Raw genomic sequence first — 12799 nt, forward strand, 5'->3', positions numbered from 1 at the left:
AGTTTTGGGCATATTTGGTTTTAATGTTACACATATTTTTAAAAAAATAAAAAAATCGTAATATTTATTTATATATTTTATTTTATTATTTTTTTAGAACAGGTGGCATGCAAGATATCATATGTCCCTGTGTTAGATATATATGTCAAAATTTATTGTTTTTATTATTACTAGACCAATTTACTATTATTATTATTTTTTCAAAAAAATTTTTATTTTCAACAGTGATTCTCCTACGAAATAGTTGTAGGCTTGCAAAAAATATGTTTATAGCTGTCAATGTCATTCTTAATATTTTATAGCTGTTCAAAACATAATTTTTTTGGCAACATTTTGAAAAACAGATGATTTCTAGACTGAAAAAAAAACAAACAGAACTTCTTCTAGAAAAAAAAAATTTATTCTATAAAGTATGTAATTTCGCTTAACTTACTTTTTACTGAACCTGAATTTTGTAGCGAGTTTTACTTATAATCACTGACATAAAGTGAAAGAAGTAACTTTATAAAAAAATATTTTTCTGTTACATCAAACAGCTGCTTTTTAACTTGTGTATTTCTAATAGTTTGTTGTATCTTTATAATTTCTGAGTAAATGATTTTTCTATTGTATTTGCTGGTAAAATTTTCATTTTATTTCATTCTTTTTCTAAAAAAAATATTATTATTAGTTTTCATTATTTATTAGTTAATAGTAATCTTTAATGTATATTGTACTACAAAATAATAGTTTTTATGCATTATTAATAATTATAAGTAAAATCTTTTTGGAAAATTTGATATGTTATTATTAATTTTTTGAATATTTTTTTATTTGATAGTTTATATTAATCTTTAGTAGAAGAAGTAGTGGATACTTTGATTCTAGATACTCAGAATGATAATTTTTATTTATATTACTAAGCTTAAATTTGTTAAATTATTAATCTGTTATTGTGTGTTTTTTCTTAGCTCAAATTGTATTTTATTCTTTTTAAAACTTGTCCTTTAGTAGCTAATTTATTTTAGTGCAAGTTATTTTTCCAAAGCATTGAACAGCTGCTTTTTACCTTTTTAACTTGTGTGTCTAATAGTATGTTGTATCTTTATAATTTCTGAGTTTCTAATTTTTCTGTTATATTTTATATGCTGGTAAAATTTTCATTCTATTTAATTTTTTTCTAAAAAATGACATTATTAGTTTTCAGAATTTATCAGTTAATTTTTATCTTTAATGTATATCATACTGTATAATAATAGTTTTTATGTATTAAATTTGAAGTGTTCGTATTAATTTTTTGAATATTTTATTATTTGTTGCGTCATATTAATCTTGAGTAGATATAGTACCTCTGACTAATAATTTTCATATACATAATTAAACTTAAATTTGTTAAATATTTAATTTGTTGTTGTGCATTATTTTTTAGTTCAAATTGTATTTTAATCTTTTGAAATTTTGTCCTTTAGTAGCTTTAATTTATTTCGAGTTGAAACTCTTTTTTTAGGGTGAACGAATTGGAGAAGAGTCTATCTATAACAGTTGAAGAACGAAATAAATTTGCTCTTTCATTAAATGAATTGGAAATTAGAAACAAAGAACATCTTGAAGAGTATGAAAAAATTTTATGCAAAGAAAGAAAAGTATACATATTTTCTTTACAATTGCAATTGAATGGTTTTAATTTTTTTAAAAATAAATTTAAAATTTAATTAAAAAAATTTTCTTATTAATTCAAATAATTTAAAATAAAATAACAAATAAATAAAATATAAACGTAATGAACAAAATACATAAAAAATTTAATTTGATGTTTTTAAAATTTTAAGTAACTTTAGAATAATGTTTTAAAAATATTATATCTATTATCATAATTAATGGAAGTTAACAAAATATTAATCCTAATTTTAACTAAAATTTGAACATAGTTATGTTCTTTTCTATTTCACATTTTAAAATAAATTCATTTTTTTTTTAAGAATAGTTTTTTATGACCTCATTTAGTTCAAAACTTTTAGAAGTTGCAGTTACACTGAAAATTCAGTCCTATTCATAATCATTAGCCTAGCTGGATTTATTTTTCATTCATTTTTAATTTCAAATTTTGCTATTCTTAAATTTGGAATGTTTGACTTCATTTTGAACAGCATTCTTGGAACTTTATTGTCTCACATTTTAAAATAAACCCTCTATTAAAGGATATTTCATGTAGAATAATCTTTTTTCTTGAATCTGACATATTTTGTCCTCAGGATAATTGATAAATAGTTGTCACCAACAATTTTTTTAATGGTTATTGCTGGAAGTTTTTGTTGTAGAAAATAACTTTCTTTTATTGAATGTCATTTTAAGTTCTGGTTACCGTATATTCTGGCGTATAACGCGCACTTTTAATGCAAAAAATAACATTGGAATTTACGGGTGCGCGGTATACGCCGAATATAAAAAATTATAGACTAAAAAAATTTAAATATAGAAAAATACTTTTATTTTAAAGAAATAACATACCTATATACTTTATTGATTTTCGTTATTACATAAATAGTTCATTATATTCGTCTTTCGTTATTTCTTCAGGCGCGTCATCACAATCTGTTTCGTCTTCATCATCTGTGTTACCCTCATCCATGAATAAACAGTCATCTTCTGATCCGTCCAGATTATTTGAAATGCTGCATTTTTTTAATGATTTTCTAACCATCTCAGGCTTAATTTCATCCCATGCTTTTAATATCCATTCGCACACTGTTTCCAAACTTGCATGACGCATATGTCCTCCTTTCGTAAAGGTTTTCTCGCCCTCCAACATCCAAGTGTTCCACTGTTTTTTTAAATTGGCTTTAAATGGTTTGTTTAAGCAGACGTCCAATGGCTGAACTAATGGTGTCAATCCGCCCGGAATAACTGCCATATCGGTGTTACATTCTTTCAACAATTTTTTTGTATTATCTGTAAGGTGGGACCTAAACATGTCCCACACTAAAAGGCTTTCTGGTTTTCTATTGATACTAGACGAGATATTGCACATGTACAATCCGAATTTTCATGCGCGTTATACGAAGAGTATATCTTAAAATTTAAAAAAAGTTATTAGAAATTACGGGTGCGCGTTATACGCCGGGGCGCGTTATACGCCGGAATATACGGTACTTTTTTAGCAATTGTTTAATAAAACTTACAAATTATTATTAGTATTTTTCATGTATGCTATAGTCTTTTATTCCTACTTATTCTTGTTTGCTTTTTATTTTACAAGGTTTTAACTGCATTTGAATAAGAAATAATTTAATAATCTTTTTAAATATTTAAATTGTAGAAGTTTCCATTTTTCTTTAACTTTAAAAAAGTAATAAATTATAACTTCATGTGTATGAATGTTTGTTTAAAGGAAGTAGGGTTTCATGTAGAATTTTATATTTGAGGATGTATAAAATTATTTAACAATTTCATATACTTATTTTCTCTCTTAGATGAAAGAAGAATTAGAGGAAAGGCTGCAGAAAGAAATAGGTTCTCTTAAACAGGAAAATTCATTTTTTAAAAATCAGGTACGCAAAGATAAAATACTTTATTGTAGAATTTAAAAATTGTAAATTTCTTAAATTTTTATTATCCAATTTTTAAATTTGTAACATACAATTTTCAAATTTTTATTGAAAAATTATTTGTAACTAAACAAAACAAGTCAAAATTATCAAAAATATTTTTTTTAAGAATATTTTTTAAAAACTATAAACATTATTGTAGTGAATAATTATGGTAAAATTATTAAGTTGTCAAAGATGAAATTTGAAGTTAGTAATGTTGCCAAATTTAACAGTTAATATTTTATCATTCATTTTTTTGGGGGGGTAGAGAAATTATGAAATTTTCCTGTTTGGTTGCACCTCTCTCACCTTGCAAATGTGCCTAAAATAGGAGGCAGGGGTCTGTTTAGAAGAACTTTGGGTCCGTTAACGGACCCTTCACAAAATATCTTTTCATAAAAACGGACCCTTCACAAAATATTTTAACTTAAAAACGGACCCTTCACAAAATATTTTAACTTAANTCTCAGACTACCACATTAGAAATATAGTGCAAGAATTGAAAAAAATGATGGAAGAACTTAAGAAAAACAATCTAAATTGGTTTACAAATTAGGTCTTATCTTATTGCATGACATTCCTAGATTACACTATTCACAAATGACCATGGTAAAATTACGGGAATTGAAATCAGAACTTCATTATTATCCACATTTACCAGGCATACCCCACTAGCAATCACTTCTTTCTAAATTTGATTAATTTTTTCATAGAAAATAGTGTGATTTCAATCGACTTTCACCTGGAATTATACTATTGGTCTGAAGGTTGATGCATTCTTTAATGAATAATGTAATATCCATATTTATAAATTATCAACCTACCTTGCCTATTTTTCCACAAGCTTCACTCTTTAGAACCTAAAAGAATTTAAAAAAAAATTATCTTAAAATAAACTTATTACTAAATTGTTTAAAAATATTTTTTCATATTACAGTTTTTAAATTTTTTTTAATTTCTCTTTTTTAATTATGCATGTAAATGTTTTTATAAGAGTACATTTTTTATTTGTTCTCGTTGTAATTCGTTTTTTTTGCACTTAAATAATTGTTTTTACCCCTTTTTAGATTCATGATTTAAAAAACTTACAATTACATCATGAAGAGAAGATTGCTAAATTGCAAACTACTGTTAAAAAACTTGATACACAATTTAAAACTGAACATGATGCTTATGAAGGTATACAATTTTTCATTTTTTTTTCAACTGTAAATTATTATCAACATTTGTTCTTTTCTTTCATAAAAGAAATAGTAAAAATCAGTTATTAGAATAAAATTAAATGCATCAATTAGATTTTTTTTTATAAATTACTGGGGCACATATTTTTTTCTCAATATGACGAATTGAAATTTTTTTATTAAATGCTTTTATTGTTACTGTTGAACTGAAACAAATTAATATCTAATAACATTTTTAACTTCTTAATTCAAACAGTTTCTCAGTTTTTAGAATTCTTTGCAGTTCTGATATTAATATTTTTTTAGTTAATTTGTATTCTTTTTTCCCAAACTATTTTGTCACAGAGTCGTGTTTTCTCTTGACTTCTTTTTTCAACTGTGATACTCAAGTAATGCAAAATATTTTTTTAATCAACCAGGATAGCCTGGTTGGTAGGGCGTTAATCCCATGTCCAAGAGGTAATGAGTTCGATCTATGCTGGTCGAAGACAAAATGGTGACTGGTTCATTCTAAATTTATTGGGGTCGCAAAGTCCTTCAAGGTCCTATAACAAATCAATACCTCTGAGGGTACTGGATCAGAGATTAATCATGTTCTAGTTCAGTTCAAAATTATGATCGTAGGATGATGGTGTGTGAAGGCGTTCTCCTGTAAAACGGGCTGTGATGTATGTGTGTGGCAGAAGTTAAATTCTTGGCCATAGGTAGCGCCACTGGGAAACGCGAAGAAGTGTACTTTGCCTTAAAAATATTGTCAGTATTGACAAGTATTTTTAATTATTTAGTATTAAGTCAGTATGACATAAGACAACAATAATTTTTTCAGCAGACTTTTAGTGGTTATATGAATATAAAATAGAACAAGATAGTAATAAAAATATATTCTATCAATTAAATAGAACAGCAAATATAAAGGACATTACTGCTCTTCTGTAAAATCATGTAAAATAAGGATACAGTTCTGGTTTTTACTTATCAGAATGTTTTGTTCTTTTAAAAAGATTTGCCATGCGTGTCTAATCTTAAAAGGCTTTTCAATCAATTAATCAATCTGTTGTATTAAATATTTTGAAAAAAATATGATTTTATTAATGATAATTTTAATATAGTTATACAATATTTCAATGATAAAATTTTCATTCCTTGAAACTGGCATCAACGCAGAAATTTCTGCTCTTGTTTCGGAAATTTTTTTTTCCATGTGTTTATTAATTTAATTTTAATTGAAAAGTATGGAAGACTGTAAAGAAAAGTTTTATTTTATAATACATTTTTACTATTTTTTTTTGTTTTTTTAATTATTTGTGTACAGTATTTTAGTAATTTCATAATAGGCTCTTATTTACTGTGGAACGTTATGTCACTACTATAAATAAGCATCAGTTTTCTTGTATATTTGTTATATATTTTTTTCAATAATGCAAATGTGCTGTTCAGCACTTAGACTTATAATCATTTATGTTCATAAACTTTGTTCATACATATATATATATATAAATAAATTATATATATTAATGTATAATTTCTAATTCTATCTTGAGTATCTTTAAAAGTTTTTGATTATTTTGTCTACAATTAATATTACAAACAAAGGAAGATCTTTTTTATTTTCAGAACAGCTTCTATTTTTGAAAGAGCAACATTCTGAAATATTGCGAGAAGAAAAGTTGTTACACCGAAAAGAGGTGAGAATATTTTATCAAATGGTTCACACTACCTTTTGCATTCATTTTGTTTAAAAATTAATTATTGTAAATCATTCAGTTAGAATATTTTTTTCTTTGAATTTTTTTTTTAACATTCTGGTGAAATCATAGTCTTTTTTCACACTTTTAGTTTTGAAAAATTTAGACAATTTAAAAAATCTGGAAAAATTTTAAATTTTTAGATTATTACTCATATTTTTTAGAATTGATAAGAGAAATTTTTTTAGCTATTTTAAAAATTATTCTAATTATTTTTCACTATAGTTCTTTTTGAATACATCACATGAATTTTAGTGCATCATGTGTAAAAGATTTTAACAAATGATGTGCATAATTTTTATAATTTTTTTTGAATTTTATTTGAAACATAATAATTTTTGTTTTATCTGAGGGAACATTTCTTCTTCTATGGCTTATCAGCTCAATCCTTAAGCATAGTAAAATTTCAAGAAAGAAAGAAGCGCCCTTGAGTGTTAAACCTAGACAATATTCGGTATTTTTACAAAAAATATTCAATCTTTAAGGTGGCATTAGAATAATGGGGACAAGGGATTCTTCAAAGAATGAGCAATTCATGCAGGCAAAATTAATTCCATGCTTTCTGCAGTTTGCTTGAAACGAACGGGAAAATAGAGTTGAATGAATCAAACAAATGCACCAAAATTAATAATATAATATTTGTTAAATTATTAAACCAAATTAGTCAAGTAAATTAAGCATACAAGATTGTAGTTAAATAAAATTACACAAATTAGTAATAGATATTGAAAAATTATAATGGCAATAATGCTTTGGAACTTGAAAAATGAAATAAATAAATATTACTTACACAGTAAGCAATACCACACCTGTTATGAATCGTTAATGATATATATTTTATGAAACGTTTATGTATATGTATGTGGTCATAAAATAATGGAATTATTTTCTCACATTGGTAACAAAAAACATAAACAAACTGGCCTAAAACTACATAGAACTGGTTAGAATCAAGAAATGAGAGTTGCTAAGATCCTTAAATTCTCTCTTTGTTGTGTCTCCTAACTCCCAAATTTACAATTCTATATATTAGAGCCGCGATGTTTCAGGGGATAGAGCGTTCGCTTTTCAATTCAGCAAACTGGATTCGACTTGCACCGACCGCAGTGCCAACGTGAAATATCCTCAGTGGTAGACAGATAATGTGTTAGACTCCCCTTGCCGTCCGGCTAACTGTGGGAGATTCTCGTGATCTTCCTCCCCATGTAATGCAAATGTGGGTTAGCTCCTTCAAAAAGTCTTCCACGAAGGCAAATTTCTCCCAATATTTGATACAGGAGTTCCCTTGTCTTCTGGATTGGGTTCAAAATTGCAAGGATTGGGTACAAAATTCAAAATTATGGCACCGACCACAGTGCCGACATGAAATATTCTCAGTGGTAGACGGATCATGGGTTAGAGTCCCCTTGCTGTCAGGCTAACCGTGGGAGGTTCTCGTGGTCTTTCTCCCCATGTAACGCAAATGCGGGTTAGCTCTATCGAAAAGTCCTCCGCGAAGGCAAATTTCTCCCAATATTAGATCCAGGAGCTCCCTTGTCTTCTGGATTGGGTTCAAAATTACAAGGCTACGAAGTTGAACATTGGTAGTCATAAACCCATAAAATTGGGTTGACTGTTCAACGACGGTTATAAAATAAGATTATATATATATATAAGGAAATTTTTTTGATTTTCAAGATAGCCTTCTGTTGTGTTACTTATGATTGTGACCTTGCACCCAAAATTTTGTTTTAAACTCGAAATACTACCCTTATTTTTATCTATATTGATACTATGCTTTATTTAAAAATGTTATTACCTTTTTTTGTTCTTATACACTTTACAAGTCCATAATACAATAAAGAATTTAAAACTGTTCTCCCCACGCAGTCATTTGAAGCTAGACTTAAATATCTTAGAATCCAATGAGCAAATGAAGCAGACTTAAATTAGATAAAAATCTGATAGGAACTAGGAAAGCAATTTTTGGGGTTGTGGATTATAGCAATCAGAAATTGAGCTGTCCCCCCCCCCCAGTGAAATTTATATTGAATTTGAAAATGAATAAAATTCTTTTATAACAAATAACATATGACCTTCACTAATTAATTTGACACAATTATCTCTGTATTGAGAGAAATTTAAACTTAGCAACAACTGTGTACAACGTTTTAACTAGAACAAATATATGCACTTCTTTCCAGTGATAGTTTTATATTTATCTCAGTTTTGTGTTTTAAAACAAAATAGTAATGTTAAGGAAATAATTAGTCTAGCTAATTGCATTTATTTTCAATAAACTTCAATATCTCAGAGTTTTATTATGGCATTATTATGTGACTATGTTTTATAAAAAAACACATTTTCCTCTTTATTTCAGCTTACAAAGCTCAGAGAAGAATACTTAGAAATTGAAAAGAACTTACAACAAAAGATTTTATTGTTAGGAACTCAAAAATCAGAACTGGCTGAAGTATGTATATATCTTTCTTTTTAAGAAATAAAATTGTAACAGTTCCTGTAAATGTTTTAATTATTTTTTGATAAAAAACTAATTTAAAATTCTTTGTTATAAAATGGTTATTGCTTTTATACTTTTTACTCACTTGTGTCATCGTCTTTATAACATCAGAGTCTTAAATAAGAATATATATATATATGTNTTATGTTTGAATTATTTTATAAATAAAAGTTCCTACCCATTTCTGATCTTTACTCTGATCTTTGCTCATTCATTTTTAAATCTTATTTTTCTTACACGTCAGTTATATTTTTAGAAAATTTTTTGAGATGTAAAGCTGGATCTTCATTTATAAGTATTTTTATATCATTTAACAAATATTGTTGGGTAAATTTTAAAATTTGTTTATATAAAGGCTATTATGACTCATAGCAGTAAGATCTGTTTTCTAGTTGTTTAACACTTATCTTTCTATACTATAACATATTGCATTAATAATCAAAAGATTGAAATTTTGAACATTTCTATTTGCTAAAGGATTAGACTATAATTATTAAATTATCATTTAAAGCCACATATTAACAAAAAATAGGTGGCTAATTAACTTAACATTGGATGATTATAGAAATTAATTGTAAGATTATATAATTTTGTAAGTATAGAACACTTTAAGTTAACACTTGAGCACAATATTTTTGTTATGCTGTTTTTAGACAAAATCTTCTTTTAAAAAAATTTAAAGATATGTGATGCAATAATATGTGTACAGGGTGGTTATAATAAAAACTACCTTTTTTTTGACTTACACTGATTTCATTTTATTGGTGGATTTTGATGTATATGCATTACATGAAACACAGATAATTAATCCATTAGAAAAAAGGTTCAAATTTTGACCACCAAGGAAGAAAAAAATGTAGATAAAAAGCAAAGTACACAAATTGGAGACATATAACTTTGTTTAATCAAAGTATATGTTCAATCATAAAACAAAAAGATTCAACAGTAAACACAAGTATGCCACTTTTATACTTGCTTTCTATTCAGTTTCATTTGAAACTTGCTGCACATTTCTAGCTACCCAGTCTATTCAAAATTAGTAATTATTTTCCCCAGTTGTTTATTCTGAAATGGTCATAGTATAAAATAATTTCATGATTATTTGCTTTTTAAATCACTCCAAATGTATTAACATCCTTTCTCTAACACAAAAAGCGGCATATTTCCGTGGAAATATTATCTATTTTTGTAAGGTTTCTTTTCCTGCAATTCATACAATGTATACCAAGTTTCATCAACACCTGTCCTCAGGAATGAACACTGTTTATTTAAATAAAACAATATTAACTATACCTCGTATATTACAAAACCTTTTCATAATTATTTACTATTTCTTAATTATTCAATTTAACTATTTACTATTAGTGAATAATTATTTACTATTACTTAATAATTATGCAGATGCACACAAATTTTAAAATGTAACAAAATCTTTTACAGCACTGATTGAAATTTGATTTGTGGTCACTAATTTTTTAATGAAAGTTTTTCACTTGCAGTTTTGTAAAATAAAAAGTGGAGCTAAAATTTAAATTTTGGTTTGTGTTGTTATCCCAAATCATTTGATAAAAATTTATGAAATATTTTTGTGTACTTTTAAATTTTTGTGTGAAAGAGTGAAAGGAATCGTTTGTAAAGTTAAGTAACTTTTAATGCTATTTATCTTGCAGGAATTAAAAGAAAGCAGAGTGATACTTTTAACTGAGAAATCTAAAGCTGAAGAAATTTTGCATCAGACTGAAAAGAAAATGAAGTCTGAGCACGTAAAAATGATTTGTCTATATATTTTTATCTTCCTTCATTTTATCCATAATGTATTTTGTTTATTTTGTCCCCATTCAATAAATTTCTTAGACTCTATGGAAGTTTTTAGCTTGTTTACAGCATAATGATTATTGTTCTATTATATTATTGCTATTTTAATTTTTAATGATCGTTTACAAAAAAAAAAAAAAAAAANAAAACAAAAAAGGACACGCAGCACTCAATGTTAAAATTTTTCAATTTCTTTTCAGTATCTTTTAGAATTTTTCAGCAGAATTTACAGTTTGTATCTGCTTTTTAAATATTGATTGAAGTGAAATGACATGATTTATAAATACATAATAATTAAATTGTACAGAATACTTTTATAGTTATAGTTGATTTTATGAAATAATTGCTCAAGTTTTTCTTTCTTTCAAAAAACATTTTCACACCATTATTTTTTTTTAATTTTGAAATTCATGTCTATAAATTTATACTGTAGAAAGAGTAATTTTAATTTCAATTATTATTATTTAGTTTCAATCGTTTGCATTTATAAGAATGTCTTGTTAAAATTACTATGAATTGTAAATTTTTTTAAATTATAGCAGTGAATAAATAATTTATGATATTTTCTTTTCACTGAACTTCTGTAAACTGTGTAATAGCATAAAAAACCAACTTTTACAAAGAAAAATTTCTCAATTGTAGGTGGTCTAGTGGAATATAATCCAAATGTATTATAAAAGTTTGTTTAAATAGTTATAATCACACAATATTTTCATTTCTAACAGCTATTCATAGATAAAGAATGTTTTCCTGAATAATTATAAATTTTTAGATATTTAGGTTGGAATAATTTATTTTTTTTTAGGAAATCTTGAAGACCCAAATGGAAGAAAGAATTAAAATTCTTGAAGATGTTAATAAGAATCAAGAAGTATGTACAGCAATTTCCCTGCTTATGTATTTATAAATTTTATAATAATATAATTGTTTTTTTTTCTATTCATTTTAAAATTAAGAAATTATAAATAGTTAAATGGCACTAGTTTTTTTATGTAGATTGACCATTTTAAAATTTTTCCCAGTGTCAAATGGTCCCGGAGGAAAGAAAAATACCAGCATAAATTAATATTTTAATGCATCTGAGCTATACATTGTCCCCTTATCTCCCAGCGAGGTCACCCAGGTTTGAATTCCAGCGGTGGTTGGTTGATTTGAATTCTGCTACCGGCTCACGCCGGCCACAATGTTGACATAAAATATCCTCAGTGATAGATAGATCTGGGGTTGGAATTCCCTTGTTGTCAGGCTAACCCAGGTAATTTTTCTTCTCCATTTAACACAAATGCAAAAAGCACCCCCCCATCAAAATGTCCTTTGCAAAGGATACTTTCTCCCAAGCTTGATCTAGAAGTTCTCTTCTGGGTTGGATTCAAAATTACAAGGTTAAAGTTGAATATTGATAGTTGTAAACTCAGAATTAATGGCTCTTTAACGCCATTTTTTAAAAATTTATTTTTATTCTTAGCAGTTTTTTGTAAAATCAATTTAATTCCAAAGCTTTGTATGGTTTATTAGACACCGGTTTTGAAATGTACTCATCATTATGTCCTGTTACTGTTTAATAATAAGCATGAATGTTAACTTAAAACCAAAGAGAAGTAAATCAAGTGATACTTTAGAATAATAATGTTTTTAATTGTACTTGATAGTTAAGTATCATATTGTCTTATTTTCAAGAACAATTTAGTGCTAAAAGACCAAATACAAAACCGAATTATGTTATTTTTTCCTGCCGATGGAGTTTATTTCTTTATTTAACATGAATAAGTATTAGTAGTATATTATTATTATTTCTATTAGGACCTGTTGAAACAACATTTACAATCTATGTATACACTGAAAACTAACTTGACTGCCTTAGACCTAGCCTTGGCTGAAGAAAAACACCGTGAGCAGTATTTAGAACAGGTTTATATTTTGATTATTTAAATTTTTTTATAATTCCTAAATATGTTTTACATTTTGCACTAAAGCATTATTTTAAAATTAAAT

At 26.2% G+C, this 12799-nt stretch overlaps 1 protein-coding gene across 1 annotated transcript in view; it reads left to right on the forward strand.

The window, feature by feature from the left end:
* LOC107444610 (leucine-rich repeat-containing protein 45) overlaps positions 1-12799 on the forward strand; it is a 32454-nt gene that overhangs the window by 15577 nt on the left and 4078 nt on the right. The window contains exons 11-17 of the mRNA XM_043041077.2: positions 1487-1622; positions 3450-3527; positions 4634-4745; positions 6362-6432; positions 8852-8944; positions 10663-10755; positions 11613-11678. Coding sequence (XP_042897011.1) covers positions 1487-1622; positions 3450-3527; positions 4634-4745; positions 6362-6432; positions 8852-8944; positions 10663-10755; positions 11613-11678 — 649 coding nt within the window. The remainder of the gene's footprint in view (positions 1-1486; positions 1623-3449; positions 3528-4633; positions 4746-6361; positions 6433-8851; positions 8945-10662; positions 10756-11612; positions 11679-12799) is intronic.

This window comes from Parasteatoda tepidariorum, chromosome 5, assembly GCF_043381705.1.
Source record: "Parasteatoda tepidariorum isolate YZ-2023 chromosome 5, CAS_Ptep_4.0, whole genome shotgun sequence".
In the NCBI taxonomy this organism is placed as follows: Eukaryota; Metazoa; Arthropoda; class Arachnida; order Araneae; family Theridiidae; genus Parasteatoda; species Parasteatoda tepidariorum.